This window comes from Nyctibius grandis, chromosome 7 (assembly GCF_013368605.1).
Source record: "Nyctibius grandis isolate bNycGra1 chromosome 7, bNycGra1.pri, whole genome shotgun sequence".
Classification (NCBI taxonomy): Eukaryota; Metazoa; Chordata; class Aves; order Nyctibiiformes; family Nyctibiidae; genus Nyctibius; species Nyctibius grandis.
This window is the reverse complement of record NC_090664.1, coordinates 37,248,561-37,268,606: the sequence shown is the minus strand read 5'-3', so window position 1 is coordinate 37,268,606 and position 20,046 is coordinate 37,248,561. Positions and strand designations below refer to the sequence as shown.

General features: G+C 40.1%; 1 protein-coding gene across 1 annotated transcript in view; it reads right to left on the bottom strand.

The window, feature by feature from the left end:
- The window catches only part of MALRD1 (MAM and LDL receptor class A domain containing 1), a 302,374-nt gene that overhangs the window by 214,556 nt on the left and 67,772 nt on the right, over positions 1 to 20,046 (bottom strand). The window contains 4 exon segments of the mRNA XM_068405612.1: positions 9,706 to 10,118; positions 11,595 to 11,962; positions 13,233 to 13,338; positions 13,489 to 13,641. Of these exon segments, the coding sequence (XP_068261713.1) occupies positions 9,706 to 10,118; positions 11,595 to 11,962; positions 13,233 to 13,338; positions 13,489 to 13,641 (1,040 nt within the window).

Genomic DNA, 20,046 nt, shown 5'->3' with positions numbered 1-20,046 from the left:
GAAATAGTCCTTTGGGACAATAAAAAGGCATGTGCACTCTTCCAGAGAAGCTGCATGCAAGAAGTAGAATATGGCTAAGTTTGGTCAGCTCCATTTTCTGGAGTACATCAGTAAAAATCCAGAATTTCAACCTAACACTTCTCTAATCAGTTAATGATTAGAGAAAACTGAAAAACTCCCACACTTAAGTCGATTTACAAAACTATTGACGTTACAAACATAACTGAAAATTTCTCTCAGAGGTGCTGTGAAATGTGATATGAGATCTAGAACCTCTAATTTCAATAGTTCTGATGCTTGTTATGTAGGAAATTAAATCTGAAATTTTCTTACTTCAAGGATATTATAGCTGACGAGGAAACCTACCAAGTAATTATCTTTTCTTAAATTGATACAAAGAGTATTTAGTCTACTATAACAAGTCCTGCTATATTATTCATGTATGAAAGAAAATTATCACCACTAGAAAGGCATGAAATAGGAACATTAAATCTTGAAACCTCACAATTTGCCATAGCACAGACTTTTTGTTTGAAACAGAACTCAAAACTACTTTAGAAATAGTCTGTAAAGTAGAATTATCCCCAAAAGTCAATTTTCCACTAGAACCCTGAGTTTTTCATTACAGAAATGGTTGGAGGGGGGTGTTGATCAATCTGCTCTCTTCTCAGAAAAGCAATTGCAAGAAACAGCTAGAATTGCAGAAATAACCAGAGTGAGCTTTGTGATCCTCTTTCACTTATTATAGAGCAGATAATCAGAATCCCAAAGAAGAATCACTATCTCATCTCACTGAGGAATGAAAAGGGAGGGAGTAGAGGATGAGAAAGTAGATATTGCCTATGTGATTGTGACCAGCTACCTGGTAGTACCTTAAATACATATTCAACCCTTCCTGTCTCTATTTTTAGATGAACGGTAAAAGCAAATACGGATGCAAATAATGTCTGTTTACTACACATGTATTTGACACCAAACTGATCTTATGTCAAGGGCATGCCAAAACCATAATACAAGAAGTAGCTGGGAATAACTAAGGAAAACCTAACACAACCCTATAATCAAAGTTAAAAACTCAGCTGTAACTATGTGCCTCCACAACTAATACTGTAGCTAAAAGATAAGAGTAACTGAAAATAAAATGTATTTGGAGTGAGATAATTTGCCTTTGAATTTGAAAATCTTTGTAAGAAAAGGTATAATATGCCCTATATCTCCATAATAGAAATGAAAAGATGGAAAATGAAGATTTAAATGAATGTATTAAAAGACAAAGCAATCACCTTAATCTAGTGTCTCAGAAATGAAAAAAATTTCATTTAGATTCTTATCTCTCTTTAGAAAAATTCTGCTGCTAAAACATAAAGTCAGTTCTTGATTTAGCACCATTCAAGAAGGATATTTAAGGATTTATGTGTCGAAACTAATTGTGACTAACACTTCACCCTTCCCATTTGAACGGCCATACAACTGATATTATATTTAATGATATTGTCACAGATCACAAATAATACATTATTAGGGCTGTGACTAACTTATAAAATAATTTTAGAACTAATTTTCTCTTTCATCCAAAGTATTGTGAAATATATTCATTTTATTAAGGATTTCTTTGGAAGCAACCCAAGGCTTCCTCTTCAACAGACAATGAACAGCTGTTAGGGGTAAAACTTCCAAGGTGGCTGTCTTAAGTTGGGACTGACGACGCTTGTAATGCTTCACTCGGTGAATATCCTGTTGTAGGAAAGTAAAACAAAGCCTTCCTGAAGTCTGGCTTTCATTGCTTCATGTCTGCAAGGGTAAGGGGACTGTAGTGATTCTGAGATGTTTCCCGCTATCTGCTCTAGAAATGGTGCTCAGTGATTGTAAGAGGGAATCAGCACTGGTTGGCTACAACAACTGATCCTTTGAGCTAAGGAACTTAAAAGGGCGATGGATTGTGGGAATCTCTAGGGGTTCTAGAATTTACAACAACAAAAACAATAACAACAAAAAATCTGTAACTACAGCCATATTGAACATTTCTACCTTGCAGATGCTGCAAGACACAACTCACATCACACTATGTAACATCAAATGAGACAACAGGATTTTACAAGACAGCTAAGTTAATTCCTTTTGATACATTTACAACCCACAATAAAATGCTAACACCAAAGTCCTTTGTGTGAGAACGTCTGAAACAGGACTGGTCAGTGCTTATGCTTTGATAGCTCAACTTGAATAAGAGATGGGGTTATTCAGAACACCTGAAGAACGCAGAGACACAAGTCACATTTTACTTTAACAAAACAGAGGTTAGTTTCAAGACAGAAAGTATTTTTCCCCCAAATTGACAAAGCTTTTGAATATACAAAATTGTCTTGTTTTAAATCACGAGCAGTGAATGGTGCAATCGCTGTACCTGAAAACAGCATGTTAAAGTGTCAAAGGTACAAATAGCAATGTACAAGTCAAAGGGAAAGGGATCCACTGTGCTTCAGCTGTCTGTCTTCCTGTGTTTGGTCATTTTCCAGACTATCAGATCTGGTTTAAAATGCTGCTCAATCTTGAGAGATCTAATTTGCACCATTATCAATAAATTCAGGCATACATGTTTCAGAATCAGATCCTTAAAATACAAAGAGTTTGGATTCTACACTGAGAACACAAAAATAGCACAACAGGTACTAAAAATAGTAGCTGGAAAAAAAGGTTGGCTTGTATTTGTGTTTGTAGAACATAGTGCTGTTCTATATTCATAGCAAAGGTATCATTTTAATTTTCAATCAATACTCCATTACTTTCTAAGCTAATACCTAGTTGATAATAAGAGTAAAATTATTACAGTGGATTTGGTTGTTTGCTTTTCTTAACCACTTGTAAAATAGGAAAATACCAAACACATTTTATATCTACTTAATTGCACAGGCCCTCCTGAAGTTCAGGGTTGTGATTCTGCTAGCTATTCTGTTCCTGCCACATGAGATCCTGAACTCTACCATCTCATGGTCGCTACAACCAAGGCTGCCCTCAACCTTCACCTCTTCAACCAGATCCTCCTTGTTAGTAAGGATAAGATCCAGCAGCGCTCCTCTCCTAAAGTCATGCTTAACCAACTTGATAGCCTTTTATGAGGACGTAACCCAGTAGACAGATGATGGTAAAGCTGTGGATGTGGTCTATCTCGATTTCAGTAAAGCGTTTGACACGGTCTGCCACAGCATCCTTGCAGCTAAACTGAGGAAGTGTGGTCTGGATGATCGGGTAGTGAGGTGGATTGTGAACTGGCTGAAGGAAAGAAGCCAGAGAGTGGTGGTCAATGGGACTGAGTCCAGTTGGAGGCCTGTGTCTAGCAGAGTCCCTCAAGGGTCGGTACTGGGACCAGTACTAGTCAATATATTCATTAATGACTTGGATGAGGGATTAGAGTGCACTGTCAGCAAGTTCGCTGATGACACAAAACTGGGAGGAGTGGCTGACACACCGGAAGGCTGCACAGCCATTCAGAGAGACCTGGACAGACTGGAGAGTTGGGCGGGGAGAAATTTAATGAAATATAACAAGGGCAAGTGTAGAGTCCTGCATCTGGGCAAGAACAACCCCATGTATGAGTACAAGTTGGGGACAGAGCTGTTGGAGAGCAGCGTAGGGGAAAGGGACCTGGGGGTCCTAGTGGACAGCAGGATGACCATGAGCCAGCAGTGTGCCCTTGTGGCCAAGAAGACCAATGGCATCCTGGGGTGTATTAGAAGGGGTGTGGTTAGCAGGTCGAGAGAGGTTCTCCTCCCCCTCTCCTCTGCCCTGGTGAGGTCGCATCTGGAATATTGTGTCCAGTTCTGGGCCCCTCAGTTCAAGAAGGACAGGGAAGTGCTAGAGAGAGTCCAGCGCAGAGCCATGAAGATGATTAAGGGAGTGGAACATCTCCCTTATGAGGAGAGGCTGAGGGAGCTGGGTAGGTGTGCAGGTGATATTCTCCTCAATTCCTTTGGTATTTGGTGAAAATAGGAAAAAGACTATGAAAGTTCAACAGATTAATATGTGGCTAAGAGACTGGTGCCGTAGGTGGGATTTTGGGTTTGTTGACCACGGGGCGGCTTTCACAGCACCAGGCCTGCTTATGCCGGATGGGGAACAGCTGAGTCAGAAGGGGAAAAGGGTTATGGCCCAGAAGTTGGCAGGGCTGGTTAAAAGGTCTTTAAACTAGGTTCGATGGGGGAGGGGGATAAGACCAGGGCAGCCACAAATGAACCTAGGGGTGACAGGCCTGCGTCGGGGGCAAGGCCGCTAGCCCAGCTGAAGGGCGTTTACACCAATGCACGCAGTATGGGCAGCAAACAGGAAGAGCTAGAAGCCACTGTACAGCAGGAAGGTTATGATGTGGTTGCCATCACAGAAACGTGGTGGGATGACTCTCATGACCGGAGTGCAGCTATGGATAGCTATAAGCTCTTTAAGAGGGACAGGCGAAGCAGGAGAGGCGGTGGGGTAGCGCTATACGTTAGGAAGTGCTTGGACTGTGTTGAAATTGAGGAAAATGATGAGGATGACAAGGATGAATGTTTATGGGTGAAGATCAGGGGGAAGGTCGGCAGGGCAGACATTACGGTGGCAGTCTGTTATAGACCACCCAACCAGGATGAGCAGGCGGACGAGGCGTTTTACAAGCAGCTGTCAGAAGCCGCCCGGTCGCCGGCCCTTGTACTCGTGGGCGACTTCAACTTGCCGGATGTCTGCTGGAAATACAACATGGCAGAGAGGAAGCAATCTAGGAGGTTCCTCGAATGTGTGGAAGACAACTTCCTCATGCAAGTGGTAAATGAGCCCACTAGAGGAGGGGCCCTGCTTGACCTGTTGTTTGTGAACAGAGAAGGACTAGTGGGAGATGTGAGGGTCGGTGGCCATCTTGGGAGTAGCGACCATGAACTGTTAGAGTTTTCGATAGTGGGGGAAGTAAGGAGGGGCAAAAGTAGAACTTCTGCCTTAGATTTCCGGCGGGCTGACTTTAGCCTCTTTAAGAGGCTGGTGGACAGAGTCCCTTGGGAATCAGTCCCGAAGGGCAAAGGAGTCCAGGAAGGCTCGACATGCTTCAAAAGGGAATTGCTAAATATTCAGGAGCAGGCTGTCCCAGTCTGTAGGAAGGCAAGCCGTCGGGGAAAAAGAAAGGCCTGGTTAAACAGGGAACTTAGGCTAGAACTTAAGGAAAAAAAGAGAGCCTACTTGCTCTGGAAGAAGGGTTGGGTAACTTGGGAGGTCTATAGGGACATGGCCAGGTCGTGTAGGGAGAAGATTAGAAGGGCCAAAGCTCAATTAGAGCTCGATTTGGCTGCTACAGTCAAAGATAACAAAAAAAGCTTCTACAAATACATCAACAGCAAAAGGAGGGTCAAGGAGAGCCTCCACCCCTTGCTGAATGAGGAGGGTAGTGTAGTGTCAGGGGATGAGGAAAAGGCAGAGGTGCTCAATGCCTTCTTTGCCTCGGTCTTTAATGTCAAGATTGGTTGTCCTCAGGAGACTCGGCCCCCAGAGCCTGAAGTTAGGGACGGGGGGCTGTGTGAACCTCCCGTAATCCAGGAGGAGACGGTTAGTGACCTGCTGTGCCAGTTGGACACCCACAAGGCTATGGGCCCGGATGGGATTCACCCCAGACTAATGAAGGAACTGGCAAATGAACTTGCCAAACCACTCTCTATTGTCTACCGGCAGTCCTGGTTAACTGGAGAAGTTCCAGCTGACTGGGAATTAGCAAATGTAACGCCCATCTACAAGAAGGGTCAGAAGGACGATCCAGGGAACTATAGGCCTGTCAGCCTGACCTCAGTGCCAGGCAAGGTGATGGAACAGATCATCCTGAGTGCCATTACACGGCACATGCAGGACAATCGGGGCATCGGGGCCAGACAACATGGATTCATGAAAGGCAGGTCCTGCTTGACCAACCTGATCTCCTTCTATGACCAAGTGACCCGCTTAGTAGATGAGGGCAGGACTGTGGATGTAGTCTATCTAGACTTCAGTAAGGCATTCGACACTGTCTCCCACAGCATCCTCCTGGACAAACTGTCTGCCCGGGGCTTGGATGGGTGGACTCTTCAATGGGTTAAAAACTGGCTGGATGGCTGAGCCCAGAGAGTGGTGGTGAATGGGGCAAAGTCCAACTGGTGGCCAGTCACTAGCGGTGTCCCCCAGGGCTCAGTTCTGGGGCCGGTGCTGTTCAATATCTTTATAGATGATCTAGACGTAGGGATTGAGTGCACCCTCAGTAAATTTGCAGATGACACCAAGCTGGGTGTGAGTGTCGATCTGCTGGAGGGTAGGAAGGCCCTACAGAGGGATCTGGACAGGTTAGATAGATGGGCCGAGACCAACGGCATGAGGTTCAACAAGAACAAGTGCCGGGTCTTACACTTCGGCCACAACAACCCCATGCAGCTCTACAGGCTGGGGGAGGAGTGGTTAGAAAGCGGCCAGGTGGAAAGAGACCTGGGGGTGCTGATGGACAGCCAGCTAAACATGAGCCAGCAGTGTGCCCAGGTGGTCAAGAAGGCCAATGGCATCCTGGCCTCTATTAGGAATAGTGTAGCCAGCCGGTCTAGGGAAGTGATCGTCCCTCTGTACTCAGCACTGGTGAGGCCGCACCTTGAGTACTGTGTCCAGTTCTGAGCCCCACACTTCAAGAAAGATGTTGAGGTGTTGGAGCGAGTCCAGAGGAGGGCGACCAAGCTGGTGAAGGGCCTGGAGGGTCTGACCTACGAGGAATGGCTGAGGGAGCTGGGGTTGTTTAGTGTGGAGAAGAGGAGGATCAGAGGTGACCTTATTGCAGTCTACAACTACCTGAAGGGAGGTTGTAGTGAAGTGGGAGTTGGCCTCTTCTCCCAGGCAACTAGCGATAGGACAAGAGGACACAGCCTCAAGCTTTGCCAGGGGAGGTTCAGGTTGGACATTAGGAAGACTTTGTTTACAGAAAGGTTTATTAGACATTGGAATGGGCTGCCCAGGGAGGTGGTGGAGTCACCATCTCTGGATGTGTTTAAGAAAAGACTGGACATGGCACTTAGTGCCGTGGTCTAGTTGACAGGGTGGTGTCAGGGTAACGGTTGGACTCGATGATCCCTGAGGTCTCTTCCAACCTGGTTGATTCTGTGATTCTGTGATTCTTTAGCTTGGAGAAAAGGAGACTGAGGGGTGACCTCATTAATGTTTATAACTATGAAAAGGGCAAGTGTCATGAGGATGGAGCCAGGCTCTTCTCAGTGACGTCCATTGACAGGACAAGGGGCAATGGGTGCAAGCTGGAACACAGGAGGTTCCACATAAATATGAGGAAAAACTTCTTTACAGTGAGGGTAACTGAACACTGGAACAGGCTGCCCAGAGAGGTTGTGGAGTCTCCTTCTCTGGAGACATTCAAAACCCGCCTGGACACGTTCCTGTGTGATATGATCTAGGTAATCCTGCTCCAGCAGGGGGATTGGACTAGATGATCTTTCGAGGTCCCTTCCAATCCTTAACATTCTGTGATTCTGTGGGATCTGGCTTTCCAGATGCCCTCAAGTATCTATCTTTACTGCTTTGAATTTTTGACTAAGAACTCCCCCTTTTCCTAGCAGTTAGTGTATAGGCACAATTGTTTATATGCTCCCAAAGTTGGCTTCCCATGCTAGTAAATAAACCAAAAATGTGAATTTGAGGGATTCACTATTCATAGAGACTCTTTCTTGGAATGTGGTAAACTCAAATAACAGACGTACACAGGGAGGGAAAAGAAAGAGATTGTATCAGCTATCTCAGGTACATGATATTACATTTAGAAGAGAAAAAGCAAAATGAAGGTCTGTGTTACAAAGACTTAGGCCATCTTTGGTCTTACATTCTGAAGTTTTCTGTTCACTTGGAATCTCTGAAAATCCTAAAACAGCTGACGAGATGCTCTGGCTAGAGATGGAGAGGCAGATTATGATGTTAAGACATATTTTGATCAGAAAATTATCAAAAATTCCTATCTTATTTTTAGAATTTCAAGGGGGAAAAAAAATATCCATTCTCAAGTGAATCTAAACAGTTCTTTTGAGGCATGGAAGTGACCTACAAGACTTAAAGCATGTGGTGTGGAAACACTGAACCACTAACTTTATAAGGTGTGGGGTACACAATGTAATAAACAGAGAGGCTACAACTTTAATACTGTTAGTCAGTAAACAGTCAAAACTAACCGAGAGGCTGTTCTAGTACACATCTCAGTAGAAATACAATTTCAGAGAAAAAGTGGTAACAGAGCATGAAGACCTTTCCCCCCACATGTCTTTAGCTCTGGAAGTATCCAAACACTATGAACTTAAAAGGAAGATTGGAAAGAGGTCAGCACTTGACAACTTATTAGCAACAGAATAACAACTTGTTCTCTTGTCTTTCTGAGTTGTGAAGGGTTGTAGGTTGTGACACAGCAAGCTCCATCAAGAGAAATGCAGTACACAATAACGAACATCAAGTCTTGAAATCTTGCTTCAGAACAAACTATCAAATGATACCTTACACCTCATGCCCCTCAAAAATGACTGTGAAAACCAAAATTACATCAAAAGAATATAAGATCTTTGCATTCCCTGAGCAGAACTGGGCAAGTGCAATAGAAAACCCGACAACACTAAAGCAGTAAATACATTTTCAGTTACTGAACAGACATTCCTAACCCTCAGGAAGTCAAATGCAGGATATGTAGGTTTATAGTTCTTTAGACAAACTACCAGACATAGGACATGTTTTCTTAGTTGGGAGGGGGGAGGGGGGGGGGGGGCGAGGGCAGGGAAGGTATCTTGTTAGCATTATGTTTTTATTTCTTCACATTTCTACAAAGGGTCTTGACAAGAAATGAGCACTATCCTTCCAGGTGCCTCTATGCAATCATATTAATATTAAGGACTTTTCCTCCAAAGAGAATAGAACTTCTCTCCACCTAAAAATAATATTTAGGGAAATAAATGTGGGACAGTCTGAAGCAAATATTGCAGTATATCAGATTTAAAAGGAAGGTGTTTCTTTTTTAGAATATGTTTTGGGATTTTTTAAAGTTAATTTTATGACCATTTGGCAGTTGAGTGAACTAATGTCTCCTCTAATAAGCCTGCAGGTTCATTAACTCAACCAGAATAAACAGTTCACACATAGTGAAAGGTAAATAACACACACAATCTTAAAAAGGTGAGAAAATAAATCAAGATTTGTAGGTGTAACTTAGTATTATCATATCTTTCTCCAAAAGAAATTTGACTGTTGGCCTAACCTTGTACACAAATATTTTGAACTAATATATTTTCTGACATTATATAATGTAAGAATAGCATGGAACTCTGGAAAAGTAAGGCATAGAGAAGGATATTGCTTTTAAGAGTCCTTTTTTCATGAATGAATCAGAATTTTGTCAAGCTGTTCTGTAGCAGATTCAGATAAGTTTGTTTCACCAAATGCTTGAAAAACAAAAATAGCATCTACTTTAAATACCCCATGTTCCTCTTCAAAACATTATAATAATGTGTTTTAGAGGGAAAAGCAAATTCCACAAAAATTAAATATTTCAGATATATTTCCTAAAAAAAACCCCTACAAACATATTTCAAAGTCAATTTGATCAGACAGTTACAAATAGCTTTGAGATTGCACAGTCATTTATATACACTCAGTGTTTTATGAGGCAGCAAATAAGCACTTCACCATCTAGAAGGATCGTACCTGAAATGGCTTAGAGCTGCTGATGTAGACTGTCTGTCTGATCCATCTGTTTCCTTGATTTCCAAACTTGTACCACAACAGCCATCCCTTGGTGTTACTCACAGTTCTCTGGAAGACTGACAGCTTGTAAACTTGCTTTCCAAACATATGATAATGAAAGCGGAAAATGCAAGTTCCGTTGCCAGAAGGGTTGAAGAGAGGACTAAGCAAAATTGCTTTATCTTGGAATTGGTGTGGCTCAGAGGATTCCATGTAGAGGTAGTGTCCCCTGGCTGTGCCTGTTGTGTGATCCTTCAATGGACCTGTATTAACTGTGGGAGTTGGACCCTGTATTCTGATCCAGTCAAAGTCATCCTCTACATCCTGCTCCCAATTGCACAGCCCATTTTCAAAGTTACACTGTAGGTCAGGGTCTGAAATGTAAACAGAACAGACTGTCAAGTGAAAGCAGTATCAAAAGGTGATTGTGCTTTAATATACTTCCATTAACTTTCTAATATAATGAAAAAAATATTTGTCCCCTTGCAAAAATTTCTTTCTAATATAGAGAAAAACACATATCATCTTCTCCTTGCAAAAACTCACCTCTGAAGAATAAATATACACTTGCCTGGACAAAAAAAACCAACAAAAATCTTTACTTAATTACCTCCTCTTTCAATATATATCTGACAAACTGTACATAATTAATTTATTGAATAAACATAACTGTGAAGAACATTTTATTATTCATATTACTAAATTTATGTATTTTTATAATGAAAGCATGCAAAGTTCTTTAACTGAAATTTAACTTTATTATTTGACACCAAGGGAAAATATATTGATTAGACCACTTACTCCTAATGTAAAAAAATAAAAGGTATATCACAGGTGGAGAACTTGCATTTTGCCTTTAGATCTGCTCTTCATAAAGAGTAACTGACATAATAGACAAGTTTTTTTTTTTTAATTAAGCTGTTATTTTTTATGATGTTTAAAACTGCAAGTCATATAGTACTTTCTTATTGTAGACCTCAAAATTGGTTATAAAGAAGATAGACACTTTACAAATGTGAAAACTGACATAGGCTGGAAAGCTTTCACTTTCTTTTAAATTCAGATCAGTTTTAAGTTGACATTCAGCAAATATCAGTGTAGGTTTGTATCCCCTCAAGCATGTAAGATGTCCCCTGTTTCTCAAACTCATTGTGATTTGCATAATTTAGTTACCTCAGGATGTGATGAAGTAACTGCTAGTTAATTTTATTTTATTTTAGTGTTCTTGAGTTCTTAAAATCGATGAATGCATGCTTCGGGGAGGGGGGAGGGGAATCATCAACAGCACCCTTCAACACTGCAAGGTGACTGTCAAAAATGTGAACAACCCGTAGATTTCCTCAGTTCTTACAAGTTCGTTCTTTGAAAGGGACAATTATGCCCAGCATGATTAATATCTTCTGGTACAGCTATTTTAACATTTTCTAGGTAGAAAGAGTTATAGGTCATAAAAAGATATAGGACATACACTCCTCACAGTCCATATATGTCCTTCACTGTAGTTCAATCAGAGTAATCAAAGACAGCATGTTAACCCAAATCAACTGGCAGACTGTGAATTCTCTCTTTTAAAATAAACTTGTAATGCATGTGTCTGTTTTACAAAAATTAAAGAAATATGACTTGTTTGAATAAAGGAGATTGAATTACATTTACCCTCAGCTATCCCTCATCATAGGCATTTAAGTTAAAAATTTTCAGTCTGTTTCATCAGTAACTGTATTCAGTTGAATCATCACTGTCTGTGACATTAATAGGCTATAACAGTACTGTGCTTTTTTACTCCAGGGATCAATTTGGCAAGTAAATTTTGGTTTGAAGCAAAGTAAGCAATAATGGAAAGTACTTACTACAGTTGTCTTCATCTGATCCATCCCCACAGTTATCCACGAGATCACAGACCAATAAACTGTCAATACATGCTTTTGTGTGTCTGCACCAGAAATGATTAGGACCTTCACAACTTAACGCTGGAGGTGGAAGAGCACAGTTTGCAAATGTAATATCATCAATCGCTGAGACACCATGATAAAAACCCAGACTGATTTTATCAAGTGATAATTGGAAAGGATGTGGAAGACGTCCAAGCTGAATGACTGCCTTCAACCACTGATTTCCCTCGTTGTAATACGCCCTCCAAAGGACAGTAGGCTGTTTCAGCCCATTCACAAACAATTGCATCTCTGCTGCTCCAACTGACTGGCCGTAATTGTAATACCTAAAATGATAACAAAAAAGCTCAGGGTGCAAACAATGAGAAAGGACCACATCAAGCATAATGGCCAATATCTTTTCTGTCATAGTTCTGTGAAATATAGGAACCCCACAGCACCTCTTTCCAGTTAACCTGGAATTCGATCCACTTTCTGTGTGATAGTAAGGTAGGCTGCTGTATCAGTCTAGGGCTTATTTCAAGAACTGAAGATTATGAGGGAAGCAACATACTTCATTAAATTATAACCCATAACTTGAGACACATTTGCTTTCATATTAAGCAACGAACACTGCTCACTCAGATGCATAATATGTTTTTTATAAATTTAATTCAATAGACAATTATAAAGTTTCATGAAGGAAAAGCAGAAGACTTACTGAATGCAAAAGCACACCTTCTATTTACGTTAGTTATTGTTAACATGCTGCATTTATACAGCATTTTTGGAGGATCTCAAAGCATTTAAAAATCACGTATACATACGTGAGCAATCATGCAACAAAACTGGGAACAGAAACAGGAACAGACCAACAAGTTGTAATTTCCAGACCTATAGTCCAACTTCAAGTCTTGAGTCTTTGAAAAAAAGGCATTTCCTCTATGTCAAATGTATTTGATGTTACTGAGAAAAACTGCACTTAATAATACCAAAGTCAGGCCAAACATTTATTTAAATAGTAGCACCTCCACTTTTGACCTTAGTATATAGATTATCACAGTTTACTTTTTCTGTCCCTCTTTGACAAGATTGCACAAAGACTGAGACAAGATAATAACTGAAAGGGTTGAGGGTTTTTTTTGCTATGTATATAAAAAAAGGATTGGAAGCAAAGCTCCAATTCTTGCACTGGATCTTTTGCTTAAAGATAATACACAATCTAATTTTGGATACTATAGGTGACTGAAGGAGCTACTAGATTTTTGAATGGTTTCCTGTTATTGAACAAAATTCCATAACATTTTCAAATTTGCTTTTCAAAGAAGAAATGTTAGCAAAATGGCTGTGCTATATGTCTATGTATATGCAGACACAATCCTTTAATACAATTTTGCTCAAGGCCTCACAACATAGTCATTCCATGTTTCAGCTCTGTTCTCCAAGTGCTTCAGCTTATTTGTGCACATTGTTCACAATGAAGACTATATGATTAAAGAATAAAAAGAAATGAATACTGCAGAGGAAGGTGTGTCTATTGCAAACTGTAATCTCAATTTCAGTCCAAGAAAAGCAATAGAGAAGATCCATGAATTTGAAATCTAAATTATTTCATACCAAAAGGACAACGTGCAATTTGATCCACTTTGCCTGAACTTTGGGCTTCGTAGCTGAGCTACTTGTGAAATGCTGTTGCTCTTTTTCAGAATGAACATAAAATGACCTATCAAAATAAACCAGAAAACAACTTTTCAGGCTGAGGAAAGAAAGTGTTTTTAAAGGTTTTAAAGCATTCATGGCCTCCACTCTAAATCTGATTACAGAGCAGGTATATCTATGCCACTTCTCTGTTTCTAGGCCAGGTTTGTCTTACCTTCAGATTTGTTGTAGGTGTGATCCTGAGGAGGAGCTTGCTTCTGAAAAGCAGGTGCAAGAGCACTACTGGAACTTCTTACCCAGTCAAATTCATCTCCACTTGCAGTTTCAATCCAACCACATCTCCCTCTTTCAAAGTCACATACAGCAGCTTAAATGAAGAAAGAGGCATTTCACTTTACCTCTGTAGATGACATTATTAAACAAGCTTAGCAGTATGAAAAGGAAATAAAATGTTTCTAGTATGTCACTGGTATTCTGGGAAGAAGTCTAGGAAAGGGATGTGGGGAGACAGAGTACAAGATGGGGTATCTGTTTCATAACAGTTGGGTAAAACAGCAGTCCCACAGGAACAGCCAAGCCATCGTTATATGCAATGTATGCAATAAAACAAGTCCTTCCCTGTAAAGGCACTGCAGGCAAAGCACGCAAAGCAGGGGAGGAGGCGCTGAATTAGCAAGTATGGTAATGATAACAAAACCCTTCCTCTAGTTATAATAGGAGCTAAGTATCAGGCATTACTGAGACACTATGATATTGGTGAAAGGAGGAAATCCCTGAAACACAAACTACTGCAGTCCCATCTCTTCCCCATTTAACTTCCACAAATGGATCCTAATGCAGCTGTTTATGCAATTCCAGTTTCAGATCCCTTCTCCCATTTACAAGCTGACAATCTTTTCACTCTTTGAACTTAAGCTCCCATCTCTGTGAGCTGGCTGTTATTCCTGGCCTCACCTTTAAAAAGAAGTGATTTGTCTGGCTGAAATGAAGGAGTAGAAAGCATATGAATTAGACATATTGGCATGCAAGGTTTTCACTCCAAAAATGAGATTTTGGAAGAGTTACCATATAACCACAGCAGAAGTTTTATGCTTTGGCAAGATTAGTAATGGGTAATATGGGAAATGTTTCTTATAATACTAAGGAAATTATTATTACTTATACAAAGGTAGCCATTAGAAACCCAGTAATGGTTATAGTTAAACAATTATGCCACAAAAATAGTTTTTAAGAAACACATGCATCAATCTCCGTATATGCCTTCTAAGTCAAATTAAGCTACTTAAAACTCTGTACCGACATATAGATTATGTCCAGTTTATGAATTACTTAAGACTAACCTAAGCATGCTTATGCTGCACCAGATTGTACACCATAGAAACAATAACTATTAAATGCATATTTCATTCACAAAGACATAAAACCAAAACAATATTATGTGTATATGTTATATTTTTATCCACATGTAAATAATTTCATATTTAGTTTATGTATAAAACCATATAATTATTGCTGATAATCCACACCATAAGTAGACAGAAAAAACCCACAAAAGACAGAGCAGGAAGGATGAATTGCAAAGGTCAGGCAGAATACCAGGAATACATTCATATTACCAGATTACTTTCCAACCTGATCGTAGTCCCTATTCCATCATCGTTATTCTTAGGTTGGAAAAGTGAGCATTTAGACTCCATTTAGACTTTTAAGGATGTAGACCTTAGAAGTTGTACAGTACATTTGTATTGGGTTTGTGTGGCAAGATTTTAGTAGCGAGGGGGGCTACAAGGGTGGCTTCTGTGAGAAGCTGCTAGAAGCTTCCCCTATGTCTGATAGAGCCAAAGCCAGACAGATCCAAGATGGGGCCACCACTGGCCAAGGCTGAGCCCATCAGCAACAGTGGTAGCATCTCTGGGACAGCATATTTAAGAAGGGGAAAAAAAATGCTGTGCAACAACAGCAGCAGAGAGAGGAGCGAGAATATGTGAGAGAAACAACTCTGCAGACACCAAGGTCAGTGCAGAAGGAGGGGGAGGAGGTGCTCCAGGCACCAGAGCAGAGATTCCCCTGCAGCCCATGGTGAGGCAGGCTGTCCCCCTGCAGCCTGTGGAGGTCCATGGTGGAGCAGATATCCACCTGCAGCCCATGGAGTACCCCACACCAGAGCAGGTGGATGCACCCGAAGCAGGCTCTGACACTGTGGGAAGCACCTTCTGGAGCAGGCTCCTGGCAGGACCTGTGGCCCTGTGGAAACAGGAGCCCATGCTGGAGCAGGTTTGCTGGCAGGACTTGTGACCCCATGGGGGACCCACGCTGGAGCAGTCTGTTCCTGAAGGACTGCACCCCATGAAAGGGACTCACACTGGAGCAACTGTAGCCTGTGGGAAGGACTCATGTTGGAGGAGTTCATGGAGGACTGTCTCCCGTGGGAGGGACCCCATGCTGGAGCAGGGGAGGAATGTGAGGAGTAGCGGCAAAGACAACGTATGATGAAATGACCGCAACCCCCATTCCCCGTCCCCATGTGCCGCTGGTGGGGAGGTGGTAGAGAACTCAGAGTAAAGTTTAGTCTGGGAAGAAAGGAGGGCTGGGGGGAAGGTGTTTTAAGATTTTGTTTTTATTTCTCATTACCCTACTCTAACTTGATTTGCAATAAACTAAATTCATTTCCCCAAGTTGAGTCTGTTCTGCCTGTGACAGCAACTGCTGAATGATCTTCCTGTCCTTATCTTGACCCATGAGCCTTTTGTTATATTTTTTCTCCTCTGCCCAGCTGAGGAGGGGAGTAACAGAGTGGCTTTTGTGGGTACCTGGCGTCCAGCCAGGGTCAACACACCACAACATTCATCTTCCAGAGCACAAACGCACGATGTGATAGGTATGTTAGATCACTGCTGTAAATCTCCAGCTTGAAAAAGGCAATCGTTTTCCTCTTCTTCTTTAATACATGACAGTCATGTATAATAGCTTTATAGCCATAGTAAATTCTTCAGCTGTAGAAGAAAAGCTATGAACTAATAGTCAGGAGTAGCGACACTCAAGAAAGAACATTTAATAACTTATATTTTATATTGTTTTTTACTTTTCTCAACTAATCAGAATAAACATGAATGATTTTTTCAGTCCAGGATATGTATTTTTGTAAAATGCAACTAGAAATCTGGAAGAAAGAATAATCTCATCATGCATCAGGATCAAGAACACAAATGTGATTCTAAGACCAAAGAGAATGTCAATGGAGCAAACAAATTCACTGACAGTCCTTTATATGAAAAGAAGTAACAAAGATAGTTTCTTGCAAGAACTGTGAACTCAGAAATCTACACTGAGATAAGAAAAACACTCCAAGAAGTGGAGATCTTCAACTGAATTCTTCCAGTCCTGACAGAAAGAACAACTCATCTGAGAGGTAATGAAAATCAAGAGATGACTCAAGGATTGATGCTGTGAGATGAGAAAATTGCATGGAGACCCTGCTTGTGTAGTGGACTTGGTGGACCCAAGCATCTAAGGAAATCATCTTGCTGGACTTGAAGATAAAAAGCTTTAAATGAAAAATATTTAGAAAGATATCTTAAGCCCATATAATATCCTTGCCTGGTTCTTACACCAAGAGGAAAAACTTACATTAAGATTACGGAGCATACATTCACCAGCAGATGAACATCATGGAAAAAAATGTTAATATAGATGAAACGAACACAGCAGTGGTAGGTGGTGAAGTTAATGAAACATCTGTGCTTAGCCAAGCTAATAAATTAGGGAAAGGGACTGAGAAAAATGAAATTTGACATCCAATTGCATTAATATATATAACAAAATGTAGAAAGTAATGGTACGAGAGCAGATTTAACAGCGGTTCCACCACATTTCTGCCATCCTGTGATGACTGGAACACTGTGATGGATAGTAAGAAAGAAATAAGCACAAAGATGGTGAAATACCATTTCTAGAAGAATTACAAGAGATATTCCAGTGCTGTAGACTACCAGACTAATATGCTGAAGGGCAAATCAATATGCCAAAGTACTTGCAGAAAGATTCGTGTACCTGCATTCTGTTTGCCATGCTACAAGCTGCAGCACTAACACACACCGAGACAACTCAGTAGTACAAAAATGATTTATAAGCAAGCAATACATAAATAACAAAGATCACCATAAATATACTTATAACAGCTCCATAGCTTAACCTTTAACTTGGCATTGTTAATGTATAGTCTGGGCAAGTGATACTGGGATATAATAAAAGTTTCTTCAGTCATATAATTAGAGAAAAAAAAGAAAGAGTAAACGAGTTGCCATATAGGAAGCTTGTGATTAAGGATAGTCTAGAACTGGTTAACTGCCTAAGTGGACATTTGTCTTCACTTTTAGATATACTGTTGAAATGGAAACAACAGGCTGAATAGCAACAAAGGAAGGATGTTTTGAAATACAAATTAACCATATTTGAAGTGAAAACAGTAGATTTTAGTATTCTCGATTAAAAGTTACCCGTTAACTGCTATCCCAGAGGCATTAAAGAGATGTTGCATGAAATTAAACCTATTTAGAATGTTTTTAATTAAATTGTTGATTTGGAAGTGTTACTATTAGGTCAGAGAACAAAATACCGGAGTTTAAGGGTAATGGAGGAGAAATCCAGACTATCATAACTCAATAATACATAAGATGTTTAAGCACATTTTGAAGAAAAGTGTAAAAACATGAAATAAGTCAAAAATGGATTGTGTGTAATATGAATTTTAATATAAGTAACATTGGTAGGGAGAGAGTAGAGAAGTAAAGACTCTTTTCAGTGGTGTCCAGTGAAATGAGTAGAAGCAATAGACACTGGTTGTTGTTGTTTCTGTACTGTAAGGGTGATCAAACTCTGGAACAGGTTGCTCTGAGCAGCTGTGCAGTCTCCATCCTTCGAGACATTCAGAACTCAACTGTGTAAGGTCCTGGGCACCCTGCTCCAGTGGACCCTGCTTTAAGCAGCGGGGTTGAACTGGATGGTCTTCAGAGGTCCCTTCCAACCTCAACTATTCTATGATAACAGCAGAATTTTTCCCCATCCTCACTCTGGCCGACAAGAAGAAAGATATTCTGCCTGATGAATGTCTAATAGTTATTTCTGGTTTTAGCTAATCAAAAAGTTACCTAATTAAAGTGAACGCAGTTTCCTAACTTATGGGTCTGTATATTTTGGATACAAATCTTTCTAAACAACTAAAACACTGGACACCAGTGTTCTAGCTAAGAAAGACTGAATTCTAAAACTGTAGAGATACTGCATGACTCCAAATAGAAGCTGTAATTCTTTATTTTATCTGCTAAAAGTCAAATTTTACAATGGCTTCCTGAATCAGCTTCCAATACCTTACAGACTAAGATTTTATTCAGTATAACCCTGTACCTGATATTTAGCATTTAAGACTTATAAAATACTGCATTTTAAACAACACTTCCTACTAAATAATTAATCAAAGACCTTTTTTCTGGTTTTAATGCTAAAAGGAAAGTAGTTACTATAGAAAATAAAAGAGAAAAAAATCAGAATGGAATCAAAAAGAAGTAACTATTTCTCAAGAGCTTTTACTGTTAATTAAATTGCATTTATAAAGTCATGAAAGCCTGGCAAATAGGACAAACTGACATAGTCACAGGAGCCTAACAACCTAGATATTTAAAATTTTCACTTACGGCATTTGGCTTCATCATGGTTATTTGAACAGTCAGGTGTAAAATCACAAAATTTGTCAGATGAAATACACTGCCCATTCCCGCATGGAAAAAGTCCCGGTGGACAGTAAAAAGATGAAGAACTAGCATCTGCAAATTCTGTTTCCCCTTAAAAATCAGAAGAGAAAATATAAGTAAAAACACATACATGTAAAATCCTGAGAAGTACATTTTGGCTTCTTTCAATATAGTACTATACATGGCATATGGAATGCAGTATCACCTATGAAGTGAGCTAGGTTATACTATAACTGATAAGAAATACAGTTATTATTGTCTGATAGTATTAATGTCTGATAGTGTCTGTCTCTTAAATTTTATATTATTCTGCAAAATATTCAAACGCTTGTGTGAAAAAATTATCAAAAGCCCCTTAAAGTTACACGTCCAAGCTCTAGTTCAGAGGTGAGGTGCTGTGTACAGCAGCCTGCTGGCTGCCCCACAGTCGTGAGCAGGTCTTTCACAAAAAATTTCTGCTGTAGTGGTGGTTTCTCTGCATTCAGCTCACAATGAAAATTCCATGAAGCCAAAAGTTTGATGTCGTACAAGTACTAGCTTGCAACTCAAACTACACATTAGAAAATACCCAAATTTCAATGAATGGGGAAACAAAAAGCCAAGGACTACTATTTTTTTCTCCAGTAGATTTCTGGAAAGAATACCAGTGAGAGGAATGAGATGCAGCTTTTCGGTTTTTTTGTTTACCTTAGCTCATTTTGATAGTCATGCTGCTACCCAGACAGACCTTTTTCAAAAAAGCCCTTCCTTCTAAAAATAATATCTTCATGACTGATGGGTAAATAGGGGAGTTGTAGGGAAAATAATTAAAGCAAATTAATTTTTCTTCAAATACCTATCTATGTCAGTCAGACTGTGTATAGGGATTAGAGAAGCCTTAAAAACACAGCACTGAAGTTTTCTATCATGCCCTTAAATTTTCCAATAAAGAAGAAATTCAGATATCTGCTGGTATAAACATCAGTATTACCACTTGTGTATGTGCCCATGACATTTTAGAAAAGTAGTCATTAATATTCAAGAGG